The 25,000-nt window shown below is 43.0% G+C and overlaps 2 protein-coding genes across 3 annotated transcripts in view; one reads left to right on the forward strand and one right to left on the reverse strand.

Annotated features, from left to right (window-relative positions):
- cdc40 (cell division cycle 40 homolog (S. cerevisiae)) overlaps window positions 1–6,136 on the reverse strand; it is a 19,358-nt gene extending 13,222 nt beyond the window's left edge. Inside the window, exons 1-9 of the mRNA XM_076272666.1 lie at window positions 5,930–6,136; window positions 5,503–5,589; window positions 5,115–5,244; window positions 4,827–4,913; window positions 2,849–2,988; window positions 2,374–2,470; window positions 1,650–1,789; window positions 836–910; window positions 116–161 (exon numbers count right to left, since the gene is read on the reverse strand). Coding sequence (XP_076128781.1) covers window positions 116–161; window positions 836–910; window positions 1,650–1,789; window positions 2,374–2,470; window positions 2,849–2,988; window positions 4,827–4,913; window positions 5,115–5,244; window positions 5,503–5,589; window positions 5,930–6,112 — 985 coding nt within the window. The 5' untranslated portion in view covers window positions 6,113–6,136. The remainder of the gene's footprint in view (window positions 1–115; window positions 162–835; window positions 911–1,649; window positions 1,790–2,373; window positions 2,471–2,848; window positions 2,989–4,826; window positions 4,914–5,114; window positions 5,245–5,502; window positions 5,590–5,929) is intronic.
- An 874-nt stretch (window positions 6,137–7,010) lies between these two features.
- Window positions 7,011–25,000, forward strand: part of wasf1 (WASP family member 1) — a 59,241-nt gene continuing 41,251 nt past the window's right edge. For both annotated transcript variants that reach the window (XM_076271827.1, XM_076271828.1), the window contains exon 1: window positions 7,011–7,369. The gene's annotated coding sequence lies outside the window, so the exon portion shown is untranslated. The remainder of the gene's footprint in view (window positions 7,370–25,000) is intronic.

Here is a 25,000-nt window from a genome sequence, read left to right on the forward strand (position 1 = left end):
ACACACACACACACACACACACACACACACACACACACCAGATTTGTATTATTTCTCACCCAGCAACGCGCACGCACACACACAAATACAGGAATCCATGAGATTTCATATTTACCGATAAACGTTCGTACGCATCTGCGATCGCCGTAGACTTCCCATAACTACAATAGAACACACAAAACAGACAAGAACATTCTGATTGCTCCAACCAATCACAAATCTCCACACAACCAACACAGCAAACCTGGGTATGTCAAAAGAAAACTGCGCTCTGTGTACAGTGTTGCCAAAGTGAATAGATTTTCTTCCAAACAAATAAATTATTTAAAAAAAATCAATATACAGTTCCAGGTGCCAGGCTAAGTAAGGGTTAACGTATTGTCCGCCGGCCGGTCATTATCGGAAAATAAGCACAGACAGAGTGAACTGGAGCTGGACTGGCAGACAGTACATTATCCCAGTTATACGGCTACTTGCCAAACTTCACACCATATGTCTTTTTAAATGAGTCTTTTACTGATTCATGGTCTCTGCTTAGAAACAAATCAAATCTTTCCTTTGTTACAACATTACTTACTGACTTGAAGTCCCATTATGGGAAGTGAATAGACTACTTGTGGAATGATATAAAAGACATGAATCAGTAGCACAAAAACCCTTTGGCAGTAGTCATTAACTTCTGCTGCAGTCAGATATAAGAAATGTCAGACCTCCGAATGTAGGGAAGGTCCACTCAAGTCAGTGGAACTTTCTGCAGCAATATGAAAAGCTGTATAATTGTATAGACAGTGGTGTTGGTGTGTGTGTGTGGTCTAGTGAGAGGTGAAAGTGATACCTTGATCTTGCAGTCCATGGAACAAGAGAGCAGGAGATGAGCTGAAGCAGGAAACAATCGGATCGCACTGACCCCCTAGAGGGAGGGAGGGAGAGAGAGAGACAGGGAGAGAGGGAGAGAGCAAAGAGTATAGAAAGGAGAGAGGTGGAGGAGAGACAAGAGGAGAGTGGGAGGAATGAAAAGAAGAGAAAAGAAGATGAGTGAGAGAGGAGGGAAGAATAGGGTATTAGATATGCATACAGATTGTATATATTCTATTACAATGCAAGTTTACGTAAGGGTCCACTGCTGTGTATAGTTTCAGTCCTCGTCAAACTTTGAGGTAGTTCACAAGAGATGTCTGACAATCATAGGCTATGCTGGGCAAGACCTACACACAACCTTTTCTGCACAGCCATAATAATAAATAAGATTTAATTAATGGTAACTCCAGCACACTTCGGACAACAATCCAGTGCGTCACGGATCACCGGCGCACAAAGATGTTTGGATTGCTTAGTTTAATGTCAAAAAGGTGCAAAAACGTTTTACTTTTCATCATAGTCAATCAAGACCTTTCTCCTGAATGTCTCCTCTTTACTGGCCTTCTGCATGCACGCACACACACACGCGCACGCGCACGCGCACGCGCACGCGCACGCGCACGCGCACGCGCACGCGCACGCGCACGCGCACACGCACACGCACACGCACACGCACACGCACACGCACACGCACACGCACACGCACACGCACACGCACACGCACACGCACACGCACACGCACACGCACACACACACACACACACACACACACACACACACACACAATTTACCTTTGTGTGTCCGGTCCAGACGTGCAGCTGTTTCTTGGGCAGGTAGCACTTGTCTGGTGCGTCCGCCGAGCGCAGGTTGATGCCCACATCCTGCGGAGCATGCAGGTACGAGCGACCCTGGTAGTCGTACATCTCCTTAACTGTGGACAAACACACACACACACACACACACACACACACACACACACACGTTTAAAGGGTGCTTGCTTATACTACAGTCACCGCTACTTTGACATGGGCCATTTGACTGATCCAAAAAAAGACGCATGCCATAAAAAACACGTATTCCATCGTAAGCCTAGACAGTCATCTTGAAATACATAATGCAATGTACATATGACTGAGAATCTAGTCCTTACCAGAACTGGTAAACTAGCAAGTGAGTGAATTGAAGAGTGAAAGTTGTTGTTGTAATGACTTGTGAGCTACAAGACTTTGCTTGAGCTACACAAATTTGCTTAAGTTAGTGAAAACTGAGGATGTGAGGTTCTAAAACGGAACTAGAGATCAACTGAATGAGCAAATGAATGTGTGAATGAATGAATGAATATGCAAATGAATGAATGAATGTGTGAATTAATGAATGAATGAGTGAATGAATGAATGAATGTGCGAATGAATGAATGAATATGCAAATTAATGAATGAATGTGTGAATTAAAGAATGAATGTATAAGTGAATGAATGAATGTGCGAATGAATGAATGAGTGAATGAAAGCTTTACCATGAAGAATAGTCTTCTCCTCTCCAGGTGCCTCTTCCTCATTCCTTCCTTTCTTCTGCCGTTTTGCTAGAATCTCATCCAGCTCCTTCTGCTCCTCCTGTTGTTTTTATACGCACACACAAACATACAATGAGTAAACACAGACCAAGGGACTTAAGTACACGACTAGTGTTCAAAAGTTTGGGGTTGCTTATAAATATCCTTGTTTTCCCATGACAACACGCATGATATTGGTTTGAATAGGAAAACAGCAAAATGAACAGGAAATGTAGTCACTGAAACAGGAAATATATTCACTCACACTGATTTCTAACTGAAATAATTGTGCCCTTCAATCTTACATAAAAGCATCCTCCGTTTGCCTTTCTTCCAAAAAAACAAAACAATCTGTGGACTGAACCCCAATGTGTGTGTGTGTGTGTGTGTGTGTGTTTGTGTGTAGCATGCACGGGGAACCCTGAGGACCAGGCCTCACCTCTGAAGGCTTGGCCCCGTCCTTCTCATCCTGGTACTTAGCCCATGGCCCCAGGAACGCTTCCAGGTCTGCCGCCTCTCCACCCTTTATCTTCTTACGCTTCTCCGACTTCTTTGGCCCAGTCTCAAACACCGTCTGTCCTGTTGCACACACACGCGCACACACACACACACACAGTAAATCTCCAAACAATGAACTCACAAAACTTTTCAAACATAACTTTCAGCTGTAAAACCCATTTGACAAAAAAAAAAAAGAAAGAAAAAGAAAATCAATACCTGTTTCACTTGCGGGTTTCTCATAGAAATGAGATACGATATCAAATTTGACAAGAACAAATTTAAAACATATAGCCCCAAACCTGAACTGTAGACAAACTAAACCACACAAGACGCACGCACGCTTCATCAGCTATGACTTGTTATGCATCTCCACTTTCAAAGCAGTACAGTCGTGATTTAAGTTCCTGCTCAGGCGTCGGAACCTTCCATAAAAATGACGGCCGTGCCACCCCAAACACAACAAACTGGCCAGGATTTGCAGCCTGCTGACCACAGCTGAAATGTTTCCTTAGCATAGCCACTCTCCGCTCTCCTGGTCATCAATCAAAGTGTTTGGCGGAATTTTCCCGGTGATAAATTAATTGGGTTCATTTTTCTCTTTTAAAATGTTAGCAATTTGTCTCCTGTACTGACTTCCCCTCTGTGCAGCCAAGGCTTCAGAGCCCAACTCTATTGAACACCAGCATATGTCTATGCAGCAAATGCATTAAAAGAGATATTCAAGTACATTACGTTTACATGTATTCATTTAGCAGACGCTTTTTCAAAAGCAACTTACATACTTGTATGTCAATTATATTACAAGGGCATTGTTACATTGTCTCCGGAGCAACTCGGGCTTAAGTGCCTTGCTCAAGGGCACAACGGTGGAAGCTGGGAATTGAACCCACAACTTTTCTGGCTACTGCATGGTAGCACAGGTCTTTAGCCACTACGCTACCATCACGACTGCAAGTAAATTAAATGTATGAATGAGCGAGTCAATTATTATAAATTATAATTGATTTATAACTTGATTGGCTGATTAAATCACCAGAAGCTTAACAGTTCTGTTCACTCTACTGCATATCTCCGCCAGTGTGACATCAATAGCACTTCAGTAGCAATCCCCCATAGAGTTCAGTGAAGAGCAGCCCTTGTCTAACATCTAACAAGACGTCACATCATAGGACCAATCATACGGCACAAACACAGTCAGCTGCACAGTCATCCTCTCAATTGTCCAGAACAGCTCTAATTGTAAAAAATGTTGTAAATCAGGTTTATAGGCCAAGTATACTTGCGTATACAAGGAATGTGGTCTCTGCATTTATCCCATCTGTGAATTAGTGAAACACACTGAACACACAGTGAGGTGAAGCACACTAACCAGGAGCAGTGAGCTGCCTTGCTACACTGCTACACTGGCGCTCGGGGAGCAGTGAGGGGTTAGGTGCCTTGCTCAAGGGCACTTCAGCCGTGGATGTGGGCATGGGAGAGCAGTGCTCAACCACTCCCACCTTCCCCCTTTCAAGCCCGAAGACCTAACCAGTAGGCCACGGCTGCCCCTCTGGCTGCTATAGAATTGCCATCCTAGTCCATAAATGGCCCTTGCGTTAAAGAGTCAAGAGTCACGTAATTAGCACTTATGAGGTCACAGACTCCCTACGCCACAGCAGTACAAGTACTAAAAGAACTTTGAATGATGTCATGACATCTTAGGCCGTGGATTCAATGCAGCACCATACTCATCATTTTTTACAGGCACTTGGCGACTCAGGAAGTTATGAACCGTAGTGAATATGCAGTCAATGATTTGAAACAGTGCAAACTCAATACTGCACCTAATCAGTCTTCATTCTGTGGAGGCAGGGATATCGACTAGGACATGTCTGGAGTGTGGGAGGCAACAGAAAACTACAGAAGACCCCACATACCTTTGTTTTTTTCGGCCTCTTCCACTGCACCTATGTAACTGCTGGCTGACACCAGGCTTGTATCCACTGAAGGGTCCAGGGCATAGCCTGTCAGAGGGAATACAAATGGATGAGAAGAGATACATCAAGATGGTAGAGCAGACAACTTAACCCCAAATAAGAACATTCAGTGCAAATGAAATTATTATCTACAAGAACTAAGATTTTTAAGGAAACAAACAAAACTTTAACTTCCTAAGTGATGTCAATCTGTACAACAGAAATAATATATGATAAGAAATAAACTACCATAGGTTGAAAACGTCCTCCTCTGCTGTTCGAACATAAAGTCATTAAGGTGCGCTGGCTCTGCGTACCCCGACAACATGTTCCTTGGAGCCGCCATTTGTTGAGTCCTGAATGGATTCACTGGGCCAAACTGTCAAAATCAATCAGAAAGACGATATAACAAGGCAAGGTAATGTATAAGGTGCATGGTATGACCTGTCCAATGCCTTTGAAATCTGAGTATGCAATGTGTACTTTGCAAGTAATGTATTTCTAGAAACTAGTTCGGGACTGTTTCGTAAGTGAAGTAAATACAATCGCAATGAGTACCATCTTCATTACTTAACATGAATAAACGAAGAGACTATCTCTGCTTGATGACTCGGTTAGGAGAGTTTCATTAACTCACCTCTGGCGCGAACATCGTTTCATACGAGGGATTATAGTTGACTTCTTTGAGAGAGGGGTCGAGATGGGTACCTGTCATGACATCCTCCTACATTAACAAAACAAGAACATAATTCCAGATCATAACCTGTTCAGAAGTCAACGTTTTAGGCTACTAATGTTAGGCATACTGGCATGTTCATACATCCGCGAGAGGAACAGTTCAACGGCAACTTGCTTCAGATATTAACAAAAACGAGAAAGGTCAGAGGGCGATGTATTACCGAAAAGAAAAAAGAATGAATCACCACATTGTAATACAAATTACTCAGGAATCAATACACATTTTAACAGCTAGAAGCTGCACTTTGTCACGTTGGCGTTAACGTTACTTGTTGGCTAAGTTAATCGTGGCTAGCCTAGCAAACTTAGCTAGCTAGAGATTTTACCTTCACGGCGACTTCAGGAGCAGAGTTAAGAACAACCAAAGATGTCGTTTTCCCGGATTTCAGAGGCTGTAGATGTGAAAACGCATCTGGGTCTACTTTTTCTGGCTCTGGTATGGATTCTGTCTCGTTATCAGAGTCTGAATTGGCATCGTACGAAACGAGGGAACCCACCGAGGCCGCCATCTTGGATGTTGTGAACGTCTTCCCTGAGAGGTCCTAAAATGTACATTACAAAATGGTATTCAAATGCACAAAATACTTCTACCAAATTATAGTACATCTATGATATGAATTGTTACAAATATACACAAATGTGTATTTATATTTTCTAATTACAAATATGTATTTACTATAAGACTATAACTAGCCATTTAGAATAGATACGTTTTATAAAGCGTCCAGGACCTGGGATGGGGGAGAAAAAACACCAAGGGCTCGTACTCATGCTCGTAGACATTCCCTGGTTTGATTGAATATTATCAATTTGCAAAAAGGCAGGAGTCCTTGGACTAAAAGCCAACGATAAGGGCAAGGGCTAGAATAAATGCGCTGAAGAAAACAATTGCACCACACTTTCGGCTGTAGGCTGTTGTGTCAGATCCAACGTCCAGTAATCTGTTATCCAGAAACTCCAACCTGTGAAAAAATAATATGTGTTTGTTTGTTCTTAAAGAACGTGAATATCCACTTTAACATAGGCTAACAGGCTAGCCTATGCCTACTACTAAATGCATTCCACACACTATAATGTCAGATTATTATAACACTAGAAAAAACCGACAAATTGAGAAGTAAACATCTGGGCCTAATCTAATATGAAAGAGACATTGCATATGGAGTATGGACTTCATGAATTAAACTTCTCTGCAGAGTAGCCTGGTACACCAGTGCAGAAATAGCCAACCCTAAATCCTTCTTCGCTGCTTCCAATTGGTCAGTACGGCATTAACGGGAGTGTTCAGAGGGAGTGAACCAATGGTGTGCAGGTATACAGTTTGTGCGGGCCAAGTCTGTTGCGTGGGGTATTTCAACAATAGAAAGTGGTACGTGCCATCCTCAGCAGATAGAGGTATAACTACAGGCGGCACGGGCATGGTCCCCCTGTCAAGATACGAGAATACCCGTGGAATCAGAGTGTACGGGGTCAGGGCAGTCTGTTGGATAACTCAGACAGTGTATGTATTGCGTTGTCCGATTTAGTAGCTTCTCTCCTCGAACGCCGATAGTCCCTTTTGGAACTAGTGCTCAGTTGTGATCCTTGCTCCTCATTTTTAATAGGTTTCACCAGCAGTCAAAGCACGCACTCTTAAACCTTGTCAAGAGCGCGTCGTGGAATGGAACTGGAAATTTAAAATACTCTAACCTCGAAATCAAATTCGGAGGCTCAGCACACCAAGCAATGGGAAGGATTTAGCAGTGTAATTTACTCTTACGCTTCAGGTAAGTCATTCAATTAAGACATACCATAATCTAACACATTAGTGGTCTATAATGTGCATTTAATGCAATATTTTATGCACGGAAGATTTATCAAATTAGGATATAAGCTATTTATGAATAAAGAAGTCCTACGACCAGTAAGCCATACTTGGCTTTTGTTAACGTGAGAAGGTTAGCCTACCTAGTGCGGTGTGGGTGACAGGTGTGATTTGAATAATGGATGCATCGCTCTTTTCTGCGCCGTTGCCACCCTATGAATTTTGTAAGCATTTCAATGATACGCTGAAGGAGCATTATCGTACATCATCTGCCTGACCAGTCTTTCTGAAGGTCTTTCGTTAGACTGACTGAGCCTTGAAAAGCAGCCCGGGGAGGGGGGGGGGGGGTCGCGGTTGCACATCTGTATCTGGCCAAAATGCCAAGCTGAGCGGAATCCTCCCAACGAAAAGCCTAGGTTACCTCGTTGGCTAGCTTGTTTGTAGAGAGCTGGGCTTGCAGGCTAATTATTACACGCAAATGGCATTCTGTGGGGTTGGTGTGAAATTCTTTTTTAACGTTTACATTTCCGATACGCTGTTCGAGGCTAGGAGTGTCTTCGAGGAGGAATGCAGCTTAATCGCATTTTAACGATGTGACTTCAGTGAAAGGTTGATGTTATTTCGCCCTCAGCTTAGTAAGGGTCTGAGCCATTTTATCCCCTTACAATAGCAATTCCTGTCCTCTCAAAATAAAGTAGCCTACCGTGCGTTGAGATATTTACAGAGTGTCTATGCTTGCGAGTGCCCCCAGCTCTCGGGTCGATTTTTTCAATCAAGTTTTATGTCTTTTGCAGTTCTGGGGGAGGGGTAGGTTGGCTGGTTAAAGTCGATGTGAGGACGCTTTGTGAAATTTGAGCCCGTTTTAAAAATCGTACTGTTTGGACGAACGCAAACAAAGAGTCATCACCCCAGGTCCTCGGAAATCTGAGCAGTGTTGTGTGTAGAGTAACATATTGGTTTGTTTTTATTCGACACCAACTTGAAATGTCAGCAAAAGGCAAGTAGCCAATATCAGGGTAGGACATATTTTGTCTTCAGCACAGACAACTGAATGAATGGTAAGGCTCCTCCATGCATTTTGCTGTTTTTTTTAAAAAAAAAGATACCAACATGTTGGCGACATAATTTATTCTGATATATCAGACTACCTCAATGCACAAGATCCAGATTTCTCTGTAATGCCGGGCTGATCACACCCCACTGCATTAACCTAAGCTATTGAATAAGCCATTATTGTCCTTTCTTAAGATTGCACGAATGCAGTCTATGTCATATAGAGAGGGGTTGAAATAAAAATGGAGTGATACAGAGGAATTGAATGAATGGATGGATGCTCTATGCGGCGCGCCCTCGAACTTTCTGCGTGAGCGCGCGCTGTCAGTCAGCTGAGACTGGCTTTCCACGCGAGCAGATCTGAAGGAAAGGCAAAATCGACCTCGAAGTCAAACTCCTATCCCCGGTTTGCAACAGCCGCCGCCGAGTTTACTGTAAAAAGCTATAATTACAATAGGCTACATCACAGCAGTCTGCCACATTCATTTCCAACAATGTAACCCATTTGGACTTGGTCTGTTTTTTTACAGCAGCATTGAAAAGGCCCTGTTTTTTTATTCAATGATGCTGGCATGTTTTCTGCGTCTGTGAAAGAGGTCACATTGGTGAGAAATAAAACATACAAATACCATAAACAGTGCACATAGCCTAAACCACTGGTGCACACAGTAGGCTACCTAATTACTGTTTTGAGGTGACATTTCCCGGCTCTAGGGGGATGGTGAGACACTACTCCACAGCTTGTAGCCTACTGTGTGTCTGTGCATCTTCAGCTTGTAACTCTTACAGTGAATGCCTCAGTGAAATACAAGAAGTAAACATACAAATGTACTTCATACATTGTACTGCTTCCCCTGAATAGTATGTCACATAAACCTAGAGAGTGAGAGAGAGTAGTTGAATTTATTGAGTGTTTGGCCTTGACACTAATGTTATGTTTTGAGCTGAATAGAATAATCATAATGCTCTGGAACATACATTATTTTAATAAATTCTATCTTTTTTTAATACTGGCTATTGAGCTGATAATGGTCACAAATATGCCTTGCAAAAATCACTCCAGTCAGATGTTTTCATGACTCTTACCTACTTAAGGACCCAAAAGCCAGGCATGTATGCATTTGATACAATGCAGGAAGTGGTAGACATAGTGGTGTCCATAGACCACAAGGCAAGGCACAAATCTCTGAAGGGCAGTCACACCACAGGCTAAAGTTCATGTAAAGTTCAGTAAACCTGTACAAAATACAAAATCTGTGTTGAAGGCCAAACTATTGATACATTTTGATGGGGTTCTGCCCACCATAGGCAGTGATATAGAAATTTAAATGTAAAGAAGTTTAGGTTATGTATGTATGCATGAGCATGTACTAGTGCCTAGCTTAAACAGTGGAAATCAATACACTTGTAATCAGGAAGCTGCTGTTTGTGCTTGGATAGAAAGTGTGTGTGTACTGTGTCGGTGTACTGTGTGTAGTGTCTGTGTGTGTGCATTAGGATGGTGCTGCAGCTGTTGCCTTTCATAGTCAGAGATGGCATCCAAAACATCACATGGTTCCTGAAACGGGAGCCAAACGCACGCGCGCCCCCCCCCACACACACACAGAATGCACAGAATGCACCATCACATAAGGCCAAGCTGGTCTACCTAAGAAGTCGAAAGCCTTGAAAAGCGCCATGTTTGAGTGAAAGAGGCAGGACACTATGCTCTGGGTTTCTGTCTTGGTTAGAACAATCTTATCAGTGGTTTAAGTGGATAGAACTGAAATCTATTGGGTTTCAGGAGTCTTCTGCATTCCTGTGCCCCCCTAAAGTCGATATATGACCATCAAAGTGGCAGTAGCTATGCGTTCACATGTGTGCATGAATACCTACATGTATGCAAATACACACATACATAAAAACGTAATTTCGATCTCTTTGTATGTCTGGAACATGTGAAGAAATTGACAATAAAGCTGACTTTGACTTTGATACGTACGTGTACATGAACATACACACGCACATAGATACCTACATGCATATGAAGGCATCATCCACATACACATTAAATATTCCTCTAAACCGCAAGAATATGACTAAGAGAGATTAAAGGGAGAGATTAAAAATCACACCAGTAGAGTTGATGTCAGAAACACAGCATTAACACCATTTCTCCCCTATAGGGCTGGGACAACGCGTCGACGTAATCGATGACGTCGACGCAAAAAATACGTCGACGCAAAATATGAGCGTCGATTCGTCAAGCATACCGTGTGCTGCTAAATATTTTAAATTTTACACCTTGTGTTTTCCATACGTTGACTAATCTGTGGCTGGGCACCACGAAATCAAAACCACACATTGATGTTCTATGTTGTAGGTCTGCTATTTAAATTAAAGATAACATAACATAATTTCATTGAGCTGCACTTTTTACTCACACAGCCTTTCCTCGCCCCGCCCGCTGTCTCTCGTAACGAGCCCGCTGCTCCTTCTCTGCATGTGCATTTAACAAAATATTCACGATTGTTGAAGGGTTGTTGTTGCCACATAGAAGCACTGCATAGAACACAGTGGGCTAAATTGCTATTAAATCCGCTTAGCATCGTGACAATGCTGCGCAAATTTGTTCAAAACCGCTGCATTAAAGTTAAAGCTCTGCTAAGGTCTTATCACAACATAGTACATTGAGGAGACGAAACGAAGTTAAGTTACAGTATGCAATCAAGCAGTAGCCCTATCTCAAAGCTAACGTTAGAATACTGTTTGGATGTCAAGTTTAGCATGCTTACTTGCAGCTGCTTGTATTACTCGTGTAGGGCTCATTTTATTGACTCTGTTTGCAAAATCCCGATGGAAATGGAAAAGTGTTTTCCAAGACTCAAAAGTGCTTGTCCAAAGGAGAAGTACGAACTGTTATTTGAACTAACTACGTTATGAATTGCATAGACACATCAGCAGCCTTTTAACTGTGTTAATGTTAATTGCAAGGATTCCCACACGAACGTCTTAAAATGACATGATTTTAATAGACATAGCCTACTGAACTTTATTGAATGCTACCTCTGACTAAGAATGCATTACTTTGCACTTGTAGTTACTTGCACTTCAGTCTTTTATTTTGGAATCTTAAGAGCAATAAACATATATTGCAATGTTAAAGAAGTCATGTTTTTTCATTCAGATATGTAAATAAACATGTATAAGTTGCTATTAGTGAATTAATGGGGAGATAATCGATAATCGAATCGAATCGAATCGGACTGAAAAAATGAATCGTTAGATTAATCGATGCATCGAAAAAATAATCGCTAGATTAATCGTTTAAAAAATAATCGTTTATCCCAGCCCTACTCCCCTAACAAAGCCACCTCACCCAAGAGGTTGTAAAGTCAAAGATGTCTGAGACAGCGAGGAACGACAAGAAAGCTAACAGGATGAGGCAGAGGAGAAAGTGATGTGAGAAGAGTGACATGGGGAGAGAGGGAAAAAAGTGGAGAAGTGAGAAAGAAAAACCTTGAGGGAGTGTATCAGGAAAAACACCAGAGACTGGAAGGGTGTAAAAGTTTCTGAATTTTGAAGAGAAGAGAGAGAATGAATAATGAAGAGAGGCTAAGAGAAAGAAAGAGAGTGGGAACAGTAAGTGGGGAGGGGAGAGAAAAACAGTGAGGGATAAAAGGTGATAAATGAGAGAAAAAAGAGAGAGAGAAAGACAGTCAGAGAAAAAATGAGAGGGATAGAGATCGAGAAAAGAGGGAGCGAATGAGTGAGTTAGAGAGAGAGCGTGCGAGAGAGAGAGAAGGCTCCCTGTGAGGCTTTGTGTCCGTCTGAAGTGTCCGTATCTCCCAGCTGTGTGCTGACTGCAGACAGAGCGCCTTTGTTCCTCTGGCCTCTGTGGGTCCGGCTCTCAAGAAAGGCCTTCTGTGCAGTCCTCACTGCCCTTGCTCACTCCCGGGCTGCCTGTCTGAGCGTCTCTGCCCCAACAAGCCCTCACCGCTGTGTGTCACCACTGCTGCTGAAAACTTTTTTTTGAACACTGTGCCATTAACACACTCTACCACTAACTTGGAGTAGTGAACACTGTACAATTAACTCTATCATGCTTTTAACACTGTGCCATCAACATTCTACTCTATTATCTCTGTGCAGTTAACATTGTGCTATCAACACTCTACCATTAAGTCATTGTTGGTAGTGACTCTGAGTTTTTCCTCTGATACTCTGCACATTTGACACTTTCCTGTGACTGTATACCTTCATCACTCTGCTGTTAACTCTGTGCTTATAGCAGTATGCCATTAATTCTGGCAATCACATTTGTGCCTTTAATGCTGTGTCAGTAACTCTGTAATGTTGACCCCCTTCCAGCAACTTTGCTATTATCCCAGTGCTTTTAACACTGCCTATGACTCACTTTGTGCTTTTAACTTTGAACCATTAACATCCTGGCACTGAAGTGCATGCAGTCCCCTCAAACGTTGTGCTATTCGCTGTGCTATAATGTGAGGTCGTTGAGTTAATTGTGCCTTTTTTTGTCTACGAAGTCGCCTCTTCTTTATGCACTCATGTTAGGTAATGTTTGCTGGGAGTGTGTGTATGTGCATGTGGATGGTGTCTTTTGTGCTGTCTGTGTTTACCATCACCAGCATTGATATGCATCAGAGTGAGATGGACAATTGGGTTTTTTGTAATTGTGGTACTGCCGGCTAGTTTTTTGCATTGTAACATGCAGCAGTTGTTTGCACAGGCTGACATTGTGCAGATTATTGGTACTTGATATTATGCAGGGTTTTCGATGGAGACATCACAAGCTATTCTTATTTCCATATAAATGAACATATTGTATTTGTTTTACTTTGCAAGAGAGGAGGGAGGGATACAGTATGTGAATAAGAGAGAGAGAGAGCAAGAGAAGAAGGAGCGAGAGAGAGAGAGAGAGAGTAAAGAGTGAGAGAGAGAGAGAGAGTAAAGAGTGAGAGAGAGAGAGAGTAAAGAGTGAGAGAGAGAGAGAGAGTAAAGAGTGAGCGATTGTCTATCTTGATATCTTTTGTTTCCATTTTTCATCTTAAACTAACCTGTGATGTGCTTAGGGCATTGCATTGTTGTGCTGTGTGTGTGTGTGTGTGTGTGTGTGTGTGTGTGTGTGTGTGTGTGTGTGTGTGTGTGTGTGTGTGTGTGTGTGTGTGTGTGTGTGTGTGTGTGTGTGTGTGTGTGTGTGTGTGTGTGTGTGTGTGTGTGTGTGTGTGTGTGTGTGTGTGTGTGTGTGTGTGTACTGCAGGACATTTTGGAAACGGACACCTCTTTCATGGCTGGCCTCATTTTCCTCTTTGTGCTTGCATCTCGTCTCTTTCTCACTCTTTCTTGCACGTGTGTGTGTGGTGTGTGTGTGTTTGGCTTGTAGTTTGATACAGCTGGAGTACAATGCCTTGAGAAAGCCCTTCAGCGCGGTCTGGATACTGTGTCCCACCACGACAGGCTTCCCTTAGCCTGGTGTACTATTACAGTATAATAGAGAGGGAGAGAGACAGAGAGATCTAGAGAGAGTGTGTTTGTGTGTGAGCAATCGTGAGTGTGTATCTTGTTTTTGTATGTTTTATCCCTGTTGGTGTGTCTGTGTATTTGTGTGTGTTTGCCATTTGCATCACTGCTATTGTATGTGTGTGTGTCTGTGCTGCAGATCTAACCTGTGTGTACGCATTTGTGTTCATGATTTGATGTATGCATCAAAGTTGACAAGTCAATGGCATGTTATGGTCGTTACATTGCTCAAATCCCCCCCCCCCCCCCCCCCACCGCTGTGTGTGTGTGTGTGTGTGTGTGTGTGTGTGTGTGTGTGTGTGTGTGTGTGTGATAAGGGACAGTGCCCCTGCTCTCAGAGCCTCTGATTCATCATCGCCATTCTCTTATGCAACCGTGTCCATTCGGGCATCTCCTTTTTCTGCAGTCTGTCTTTGTGCTGCACGTGTGTGTGTGTGTGTGTGTGTGTGTGCGCGCATGTGTGATGGGGAGCGTAGATACAGAGATAGTGCAGGAGAGAGAGAGGGAGAGTGTGTTTATGTGTGTGCAGTGAATTTTGCCATCCCTTTGTGATCTGATGCATGGTGATTCTTTTAAAAATTGCAGCACCATTAGAACTCGGACCTTTTGGTCACCCATCTTCCCGATGCTGTCATAGCCAATATGATCATGAGCACAACACAAGCTATACATTCATAACACATTTAAACAGCTTTCTTTTAACTCAGTAGTATAAGAATATGACAATTGGAGTCTCAGCCTGTCTTAATAGGTTTGAAAATGCTTAATCAGGAACAAGCAAAGCAAATTCCTCTTTTTGGAAAACATACTCCATGTCAAAGCAGCAACAAGGCCATTGCCAATTTTGCCATTAATTCTCACAGTCTTCAGAGGTGATATATGTGGTTGACCCCCACATCTGCAAATCAACCTTATCGTATACATGATCTCTGAAATCTGGAGTTTTCATGCTTTTATCACAAAAGTGCACATTTTTCCCTGATATGAGAGCTTACGCAGTTCTGTACTTCAAAGCCCCATCCTCTTGTTGGAAAAACAGACCCTCTGAGTAACCCCTGGCTCAGATGGAGAGCGCATGCATCTCTGGCCTATGTAGGCTATTTAGGTCACACAGAATGATGGATGACAGAGCAGGCAGAGATAGATATGAAGGATCCTAAGGAAGGAAGTCAATACCATCACATGTTAATAAAACAGTAGCCTCAAATATAGCCCCACATGCTTCTCACCCCTCAAGTATAATAACTAAATTAGCACTAAACTAATGTCATTAACTCTGCACAACATACTAATGAATTATTGATGACTATTAACTATTAACTACTATGACTATTAAGTGCATAGTAAAGATACCTAAGGTAGTGTAGGCTATGGCTGAATGAGCAGATGAGTAAATTTGAGGGTGAAGTTGAGGCTGGGGGAGATGCAGGGTCAAGGGTCTCCCTTAAACTGGAGATGCTTCCTGTGGAACTGTTTCTCTCCCTCTTAGTTAGGGAAAGTTAGGCTTTTTTTCCGCCAATCTGCAAAAACATTTCTTACCAATAGCTTTTTTTACTATGTGTTCCTATAGGTGTCTAGTAACACCTCCCAATTTATCCACGGCCAAATCCTCGGGGAAACACCTGGAGAGCCCATCAAGTTTGGGGTGCCCAGAGAGACTGGGCGAAAATAATGAAAACATTTTGTTGACCAATATTAGCTTTTGAGATGTCTAACTAGGGTTTTTAGGGGTGCTGAATCTATCCCAGCCATTAGTTTTGAGTAAAAATTACTCCAAGTCCATAAAAAATCCATAACAAGTGGTTTTATTGAACAATTACAAAACAAAACTTTCTTAATCAGTTTAAAATTTAACAAACCTCATCCCTCAACTCCCCTGCACTTCCTCACTCCTGTTATCTTCTGGCTGGTTGATGTTCTGGCAAGAGTTACCATGACCGTAACAAGCAGAAATACACTTGACTCCTTGCTTTTTACAGCAGCACCTGAGAGTGTCACAGACACCTGCACAGTTGCAGCTGACAAACTTCAGAAGGTAGTCTGGTGCAATGGGATCTGGTGTGACTGGTGCATAATCATGTTCTCCTTGTTTCTATCCACACTCAAAGACATCTAGTGATGGATTTTGTAGCAGTAGCCAATCTCTGGTCTGGAGATATGCCCGCAGAGAGTGCTATTCTGCACCTCCTGTAGTTGGAGGTAGTTTCTAAGGCTTGACACTAGTTATGTTGTCCTCATGAGTTTTACATGTTGCTCACTGTCCACCCTCAACGTTGGACACTCTTTTCTCTCTCTATCTATCTATCTCTCTCTCTCTCTCTCACACACACATTTATGCACATTGACTCTCTCACAAACACATTCACAAGCCTTAGAAACTACCTCCGACTACAGGAGGTGCAGCATTAATTAATGAAATAATTAATGAAATTAATTATGTTTCCCATGTCATTTGGTAAAATAAATGCTCAAAAACTCGAAGAAAATCTATCTTGGATTATCGCAGATAAGTGTCTTGTATCATCACATTTCTCAACTCATGAAGGATTTATTGTGCAGCGCATATTTTACATTTAGCAGTCGCTGTAACCCAAGCTAGCTTGCGGCGCTGTCACGGTATAGCCTGCTTGTTAACACCATTGAAGTGCCATGGGAACGAAACGACCTACAACCTCTGCATGACCTTTGCCTCATGCCATTCTGTGCAACAGGATAGAATTATGCCACGAGAGGCGAGGATGAATCAGTATTTCGGTATAACTCATATTGATGTAGCAAGACCGTACGTTAGCGTGAGTGTGCTGCTAGCAGGTGGCCTCTGGTGATGATTGGCCACTAGTTGAGTAAGAGCAGGTGTGGGCCAGTGGTGTGGGCTGAGACATTATGAGAAATTAACAGTTAGCAGCAGGCTAGTAGGTGCTATTGAATGTAGCGATAATTGGCAGTGTGGGACCAGGCGTGATTGGGAAAGTGGTGTTGTTGTCAGGAGGAGCAGTTAGCATGCTAGCTGGTGGACTAGGGCTGCTTTTCAATTACAGGGCCATGGCAGAGGAGGAAGTGGAGGATTAGCACTTTATGAAAGAGAGAGAGAGAGAGAGCAGTGTGGGGGAGATAGCTAGAGAGAGGTGTGAAGGACAAAGAGAAAGGGAAGAAGGGAGAGATCGAGAGAGAGATGGAGAGAGTAGAGCAGAGAAACCTGTCGTGCTGAAGACGCTCTGCATCTCAATTGCATCTGACCCCAATTCTACTGCTCAGGAGATTCAAAGCATACACATAGACTCACCTGCACACACGCACACTTTCTTATACACACACACACACTCACACACACGCACACTTGCACACAGTAATGCCAGAAGGAATCATGGGGGAGTTTTAGACATGAGGGACAGGCATTTAATTAAGACTGTAGGATTGTGTGTGTGTGTGTGTGTGTGTGTGTGTAGTTGACAGAAACAGATAGACTCTGTGTGTGTGTGTGTGTGTGTGTGTGTCAGATCCGTTGATTTGCATGGGAGCTGTTTTGCATCTAGTTGGTCGGGTTACAGGCGAAGGAGGAGGATGGAAAGAGGGGGGGTATTTAGGGAGAGAGAGAGAGTGTGTGTGTGTGTGTGTGTTGGTGCACTGTATCTGCATCTGTAAAGATATAGAGAGATCCCGTGGAGTTTCAAAAGATGAAATCACTGTGGTTAGATTCTAGACAGCAGCTGTCATGAAGAGGACTGTGTGTGTTGGTGTGTGTGTGTGTGTGTGTGTGTGTGTGTGTTTGTGTTTGTGTGTTTGCGACAGCCGTAAGAAGGGCAACTCAAACTGTACTGACAGCGGAAGCTGGTAGGATTTATTGATGATCTGCCATCACTGAGGAATAGGAGGAGAAAGCGAGGGATGAGGAGAGGGAGGAGGGGAGAGAAAGAGTGAAGGAAATGAAAAGACACAGAGTGGTGGAGAAGGGCGGAGACAAATAGAGGTCGGGAGAGAACATGGTGTACGGGGGACGGAGGGTTTGATCTCAATTTCATTTCTCCCAGTTTTATGACACAGCAAGAGCAAAGACCGGGTTTAACATAGAGTGAAGGAGAGACAGAGAAAAACACTAGGAGGATACAATTCAATGAGAGAGAGAGAGAGAGAGAGAGAGAGAGAGAGAGAGAGAGAGAGAGAGAGAGAGAGAGAGAGAGAGAGAGAGAGAGAGAGAGAGAGAGAGAGAGAGAGAGAGAGAGAGAGAGAGAGAGAGAGAGAGAGAGAGAGAGAGAGAGAGAGAGAGAGAGAGAGGTTGGAGGAAAGATGGAGTGCATGAGAGAGAGAGAGAGGTTGGAGGAAAGATGGAGTGCATGAGAGAGAGAGAGAGGTTGGAGGAAAGATGGAGCGCTTGAGAGAGGAGAGGTTGGAGGAAAGATGGAGCGCTTGAGAGAGAGGAGAGGTTGGAGGAAAGATGGAGCATAAGCAGAGAAAGAGAGGTTGAAATATAGAATGGAGTAGTGAACTAGAAAGAGAGAGGTTGAAATATAGAATGGAGTAGTGAACTAGAAAGAGAGAGGTTGAAATATAGAATGGAGTAGTGAACTAGAAAGAGAGAGGTTGAAATATAGAATGGAGTAGTGAACTAGAAAGAGAGAGGTTGAAATATAGTGTAGTGAACTAGAAAGAGAGAGGGGGGGTTGGGGGTGGAGAGGAACCAAATGATGGAGAACACCTCTAAAAGAGAACAGTTGGGCTAAGAATAAGAAATAAAGTCATCGAGACCCATATTAGGACCCAGACTGTAAAAAAAAAATGAAAAAGAGGAGGATAGAGAGAGGGAGGTAAAGAGGGATTGAGTCAGCGAGGTAAACGAGTGCAGTGGATGGCCTCCTCAGCTCATTCTCTAAGCTGGCAGGAGCGCCCACGCTTACCCGAGCCGCGCAACAACGACAAACAACAACGCGAGCGCTGGAGGAATGTGAGGGAGGAGAGGAGAGGAGACGGATGCTACGCTAACGAGCTATTCCGGGAGGTTCTGGGGGCGGTCGGGCAAGGGCCGCTGCCGTGACGACAAGGAGACATCTCTTCGTTGGTGATTGGAGATGATTGGAAAGATGTGATTAGACTGAATGAGGTGTGAATGTGCGGGAAACAGAAGATAGAATTTCAGATTTTCTAGAATATTCTAATCTAGAACATCATTAGAACACAGGGGTGTGTGTGTGTGTGTGTGTGTGTGTGTGTGTGTGTGTGTGTGTGTGTGACATTTGAGTTGTCACCCTGAAAAGTGTGATTGTTAAACTCTGTGTCAGTTTCCAACATGAAATATGGATGTCTTCTCTGCATCACATATAAAACATACACTCACACACACACACTCACACACACACACACACACACACACACACACACACACACACACACACACACTAAGAAGGTGAGCAGCAGATGGGATATGCTTCACCTGCCTGATTTATTCTCCCTACAGCTCATAGAGAGAAGGAAGGAAGGAAAAGAATATGAGAGAAAGAGGGAAAGAAGGACAGAAAGATAGAGGATAGAGAAAGACAGGATCCTGCTAGAAGAGGAAGGGATTCTGGTTTATTGGGAGAGTGAGAAGAGGTGCGGGGAGAAGAAATAGAGGGAATGTACCTATGAAGGTGTACAGGGAGGGAGATGGGGAGGGAGGGAGGGAGAAATAATGAATACAATTTCAGAAGAGTAGGTGTGTGTGAGGGAGTCAAAGGGAGTGTCAATTTGTATTTGCTGTGGAACATTCTTTTTTATCTTGACCTTTTACTCAGTGTGTGTGTGTGTGTGTGTGTGTGTGTGTGTGTGTGTGTGTGTGTGTGTGTGTGTGTGAGAGATGCTGAAGGTTTACAAGTACAGTAAGTGACTCAATCTTGGCTAACTAGTAAAGATTGCAATAGTTGTGGAGTGAGGTTGATATGGGGTGATCTGGAGACAATGGCTGTGTGTGTGTGTGTGTGTGTGTGTCTGTGTGTGCGGATGCGATGATTAATATGATGTCTCCCCTCCTGCTGTTTTGGCCGTGTGCCAAGTTCAGAGGTCACCGCGGAGACCCCCATGGGCGCCACGGTTACGTAAATGTTGGTGGTTGCTAAGGGCGAGGACCAATCACACTCCTTGTCCCTGTGAAGGGGAGATACGTCCTGACAGGCTGTTGCCATTTCAGACACGCACACACACATACGTCACCACTTAGAGACACACAGACACACACACACACATACAGACACACACACACGTCACCATTTACACGCAGACAGATACACACGCATCACAGGTCACCACTTTCCTGTTCTCCACACATGCGTGCACACACACACACACATACACACACACACACACACACACACAGACACACAATTACACACCCCTCACACGTATGCCCCCACCCCCGCCTTCTCAGCTTTCTCTGGGGTTTGTGGCTTATTGGGACGATCGGTGACCCTACACCCAAACGACTCCGTGCACAGTATTCATTTTGGCCACTGTTTGAAATAAAATAGAGAGTAAGCAGGGCAAGAAGAGGGTGTCTTCTTTCTTTTTCTGTCTTTCGCTCTTGTGTTTTTATGTCCTTCTCTTTTTCTTTCTTTCTTTCTATCTATCTTTTTGTCCTTTACTTCTTTCACGGTCAGTCTGTCTGTCTATACATGCAGTGTAGACCACAGAGCTCGTCTGTTCTTCCGTTCCTCTTTGAGCCAGAGTCATGTTGATCTATACAAGTACACTCTGCTTGCAGTTCCTGCTTAGCATCCTTCTTTGTCTCTCTCTATGTGTGTGTGTGTGTGTCTGTGTCTGTGTTTCCTATGTCACATGATGCCCACAATCCACCCTTTGACCTCCTCCCCTACAGAGCATGCCATTACATGGGAGAATGGCTCGTTTGTCTGCTGAAAGTGTGTGTGTGTGTGTGTGTGTGTGTGCGTCTTCCCAGCACTCCTTCCTTCCTTTGCCTGCTCGGAGTGGTACGACTCAGTTTACTGATTGGCCTCTCTAAGGAAGTAGTGTGTGTGTGTGTGTGTGTGTGTGTGTGTGAGTGAGAGTGAGAGAGAGAGAGCGCGAGCCAGTGCCCTTCTCAGTGGTTGGTAGCTATGGCTGTCGAAGCAAGCTGGCATAAGCGTTGATGCCCAAGTGGTCCATTGGCACCACTGTCCCAACGGCTTCAGTATCTGCCAGCCTCCATGTGCCCAGAATCATGCAGAACCAAATAGACTGGCAGGCCCTGGTTGAGTACAGTGGCAGTTGTACCCAGCTGTGTGTGGGTCTGTGTCTGTGTGTGTGTGTGTATGAATGTGTGGGTTTGTGTGCTCATGTGTGCATGCATATGTGTGTGTGTGTGTGTGTGTGTATGAATGTGTGTGTGTGTGTTTGCATTGTGTTACAAGTTAAAAGTCAATGCACCATCTGAAATCTCCTTGGTGGGATTTGGATCACCCTGTTGGTCTTGAGCTGCTGCTGAGTTGTATATTAGTATCATCTGTAGGTGGGGGTGTTTCCATCTCCTAACCCACCTCGTCCTATTGCCTCATCACATGGGAGGGGGTGGGGGCTCCTGAAGACTATTTATATCTTGACATCTTTGTTACACGGTAATTATCTAATGGATGAGTACAAGGGCGCTGCAGGCATTTCAAACCTGGGTGGGACAAAGTAGTGGGGGGTCAGGGGATCCCCCCCCCAGAATTTTTTTTTTTTAGCTGAGTAGATTTTTCAATTATTCTAGTGCATTCTAACCTTTTTTCTTTCACATTGTGTCTTGACAGCACAAGCGAACCTAGCTGAGCTGAGCATGCTTTCCAGAAATTGACAGAAATTGCACTGCATTTGGGTTAAACCACAGTTTGAACTCGATGGGCCAATCCCAATGTGAGCCCTGAGGACTAAAGACTCACAGACTTAATTGATCTCAGGTGCTAAGTGAGTGAGTGTGTGATACCACATGGGCTTAGATAGGTATAAATGGGATTGGGTCAGCACTTAAACGTCACAACGCTTTAAACTGTGAGTAATTCCCTTTGGTGAAGTCTGCACCAATGCAGACTCACAGGAAGGGCTTGTACTCAAACCCTCACACACTTTGAAATTCGCATTGGGGCAGCCCTAAGCCCTTATGAATTTTGCGAGAATGCGCACCAAAGTCCGTGAGTCTGTGAGTCCGGACTTTGGGATTGGCCCGATATAGCCTAGGCCTACTGTTAACATCAAACAACCACTAGGCTGTTTTTAGCCTACTACATTTGGGTGGTCTGGTAGAAATTTTGGGTGGGTAACATAGCAAAGCGAAAAATAAATATACTTTAAAATAATAAACATACTTTAAATAAATAAAAAATAAATATACTTAAAAAAAAATACTACCTAGTTTGAGTTGCTGCAGCCAACAGCCAGGGATAGCCAGTATTTCTGATACATGTATTTAGAAATCGTATTTTTTGTAGTGTGTATTTTTGTAGTTGTAGTGACGTGTTTCCCCTTGGGGATCAATAAAGTATCTATCTATCTATCTATCTATCTATCTATCTATCTATCTATCAATACAAAACAATGAATGCAGCCTCTGACTGGTGCTGACTTGTAATTTGCCCATAGTTGTTGCGAACATTGAGATTCGGGAAGATGATTCAGTGCAGGATGAGTAATGTGCATGTTGCTCACACACACACCAACCTCAAGTTTCTTGAAAACTTTTATCATCAGTTTCTTGAGAACTTTAATCTTCCAATTGGAATACATGGAACCGGTTATGTGGTTGCCTTTATCAAGTTGCCCCATGTATTGCTTAAAGCAAAACGCTAAAAACGGTATATGTAAATATTCGAATTTGGCTCAAAAATATATTTTTGACACTTTCACTATATATTTTGTCTGTATGGGAATTATTAATTAAATGATTCCCATACAGAGAATATATATATTGAAAGTGTCAAAAATATTTTTTGAGCCAATTTCGAATATTTATGTATATTTCAAAAATATATTGTGAAAAATATATTTTTGTTGTGTATGGGCCTGTATGGGCATACAGAACAAAAATATAAAGAAATGGGCATACAGAAAAGACAAATATTGAAATATATTTCAAGTGTCAAAAATATATTTTGGGGCCAATTTCAAAAATGTACATATATTTCAAAATATATTGTGAAAATATATTTCAAGTATATTTATTTTGTGTAAGGGTTTCCTTAGACTTTTTGTGTATCTTATCATCGATAACTTTAATCATCCAGTCGGAACACATAGAACCGGTTATGTGCCTGTCCTGCAACATTGCTCAATCTGTGCATGCCTTGCCATGTAAAAGACACTTTGTAGCCTACCGCTTGACAAGTTCAGTTGTGACTTTGAGTGCATCTCTGATACAGTATTTAGGCTATGAGATGTAATAGGCAAGTCAGCAAATTGATCGGTTGACTATTTGCAGGTAATAGCATGTCTTGTAGAGAAAAGCTGTTGCTCTCAAACACTTAATAAACAGAGTCAAGTATATATATAGTATATAAGTATAAGTATATATACTCTTTTGATCCCGTAAGGGAAATTTGGTCTCTGCATTTATCCCAATCCGTGAATTAGTGAAACACACTCAGCACATAGTGAACACACAGTGAGGTGAAGTACACTAATCCCGGCGCAGTGAGCTGCCTGCAACAACAGTGGCGCTCGGAGAGCAGTGAGGGGTTAGGTGCCTTGCTCAAGGGCACTTCAGCCGTGCCTACTGGTCGGGGTTCAAACTGGCAACCCTCCGGTAACAAGTCCGAAGTGCTAACCAGTAGGCCACGGCTGCCCCTATAAGTCAGTGTACTGATGAAGGAATAGATTAAATTGAAATATATAAAAGGTTTGCAAAGTGATATCATGCTCCTTTTAAAGAGCATTTTTAAATGTAGGTATGTAGGCTACCAGCTAGCTACCATTACACTCAACACCAACTTATCTATCCAAGCTGGGTTTGAGACTGCACACTGCAAAAAAACAGGAAGAAGAAAAAAACTTTGACTTCTTGACTTCTTGGGTGGGCAAGACATAATGCTTGGGTGGGCTTAGCCCCCCCTGGCCCCTGCCTAGAGCCGGCCCTAGGCTACTCACTACTAACTGAACTGAAGTAGTACAAACTGAAGTAGGCCTACCCACTCGTTTTACCCCCTAATAGATGGATGTCACTTCTTTAATGGCCAGTTATACCTACATAATCCCATATGCCATTTATCTTGTCCCCCACCCGATCTAGGTGAGCTGGGTGCTATCCAGGCATGATGGCCAGTTAAGCAAAACATGACATTCAGATTAGTAACCCTAGCATTTCTTTGTTGACTAGGCTGTAAATCAGTAAACAAATAGGCATGGACTACTTCTGTTATTATAGCAAGGTATTAAGACAGTTGCTAAGATGGCTAAATTAGATCAGACTTGGCACATACAGTATAGCCAAGGCTGAATCGGCCAGGTTAATCGAGAAGAATAGGGCACCATTATCTTTACATTTAGCCTAACGTTACCATGGCATTGTGCTGCCCCATCCACATTTTCCTTCAACATGTTTAATTATGCTACATGAAATAACTTAAGTTACCCTACCATGAATTTGAGTTTGGTTCTTGGTTTTTCTGTTATTTGGACCCTAACATTTTTCTTGTAGTCCAAATCCAAAGAGTAAGACAAAGCAAGTGTTCAAAATAAAACTTCACCTTTATTTACAACCAAGATTGTCTTTGAACGCTTCTGTTACTGATGCTTTTAACTGCCATTTGGATTAACACCTGCTTTTACAAGGAGGAAATATATCACCGCAAAATAGACGTGCGCTTTCATGGGCAGTTTTCGTATATACAGGGGAATACCTAATTAGGCGCATTTTACGCTTCTCCTCCCATCTTTTTACACAAAACTCCTACTTTCCCTACCCACTAGGGTACGTCTAGATTTCTAGGCTATACTTTCCCCTAACCCTCCTATGAATGCATATGCATGACACAGAAAAAAATGCCATTCTCAGCTCCTGCAACAAGCAGTCTGCGGTTTTACCTAAGTG

The sequence above is a fragment of the Alosa pseudoharengus genome, unplaced genomic scaffold (assembly GCF_046254945.1).
Source record: "Alosa pseudoharengus isolate Yale_2024_CS ecotype anadromous, Long Island Sound unplaced genomic scaffold, YU_APseudo_1.1 YU_APseudo_1.1_scf_7, whole genome shotgun sequence".
NCBI classification, from domain to species: Eukaryota; Metazoa; Chordata; class Actinopteri; order Clupeiformes; family Clupeidae; genus Alosa; species Alosa pseudoharengus.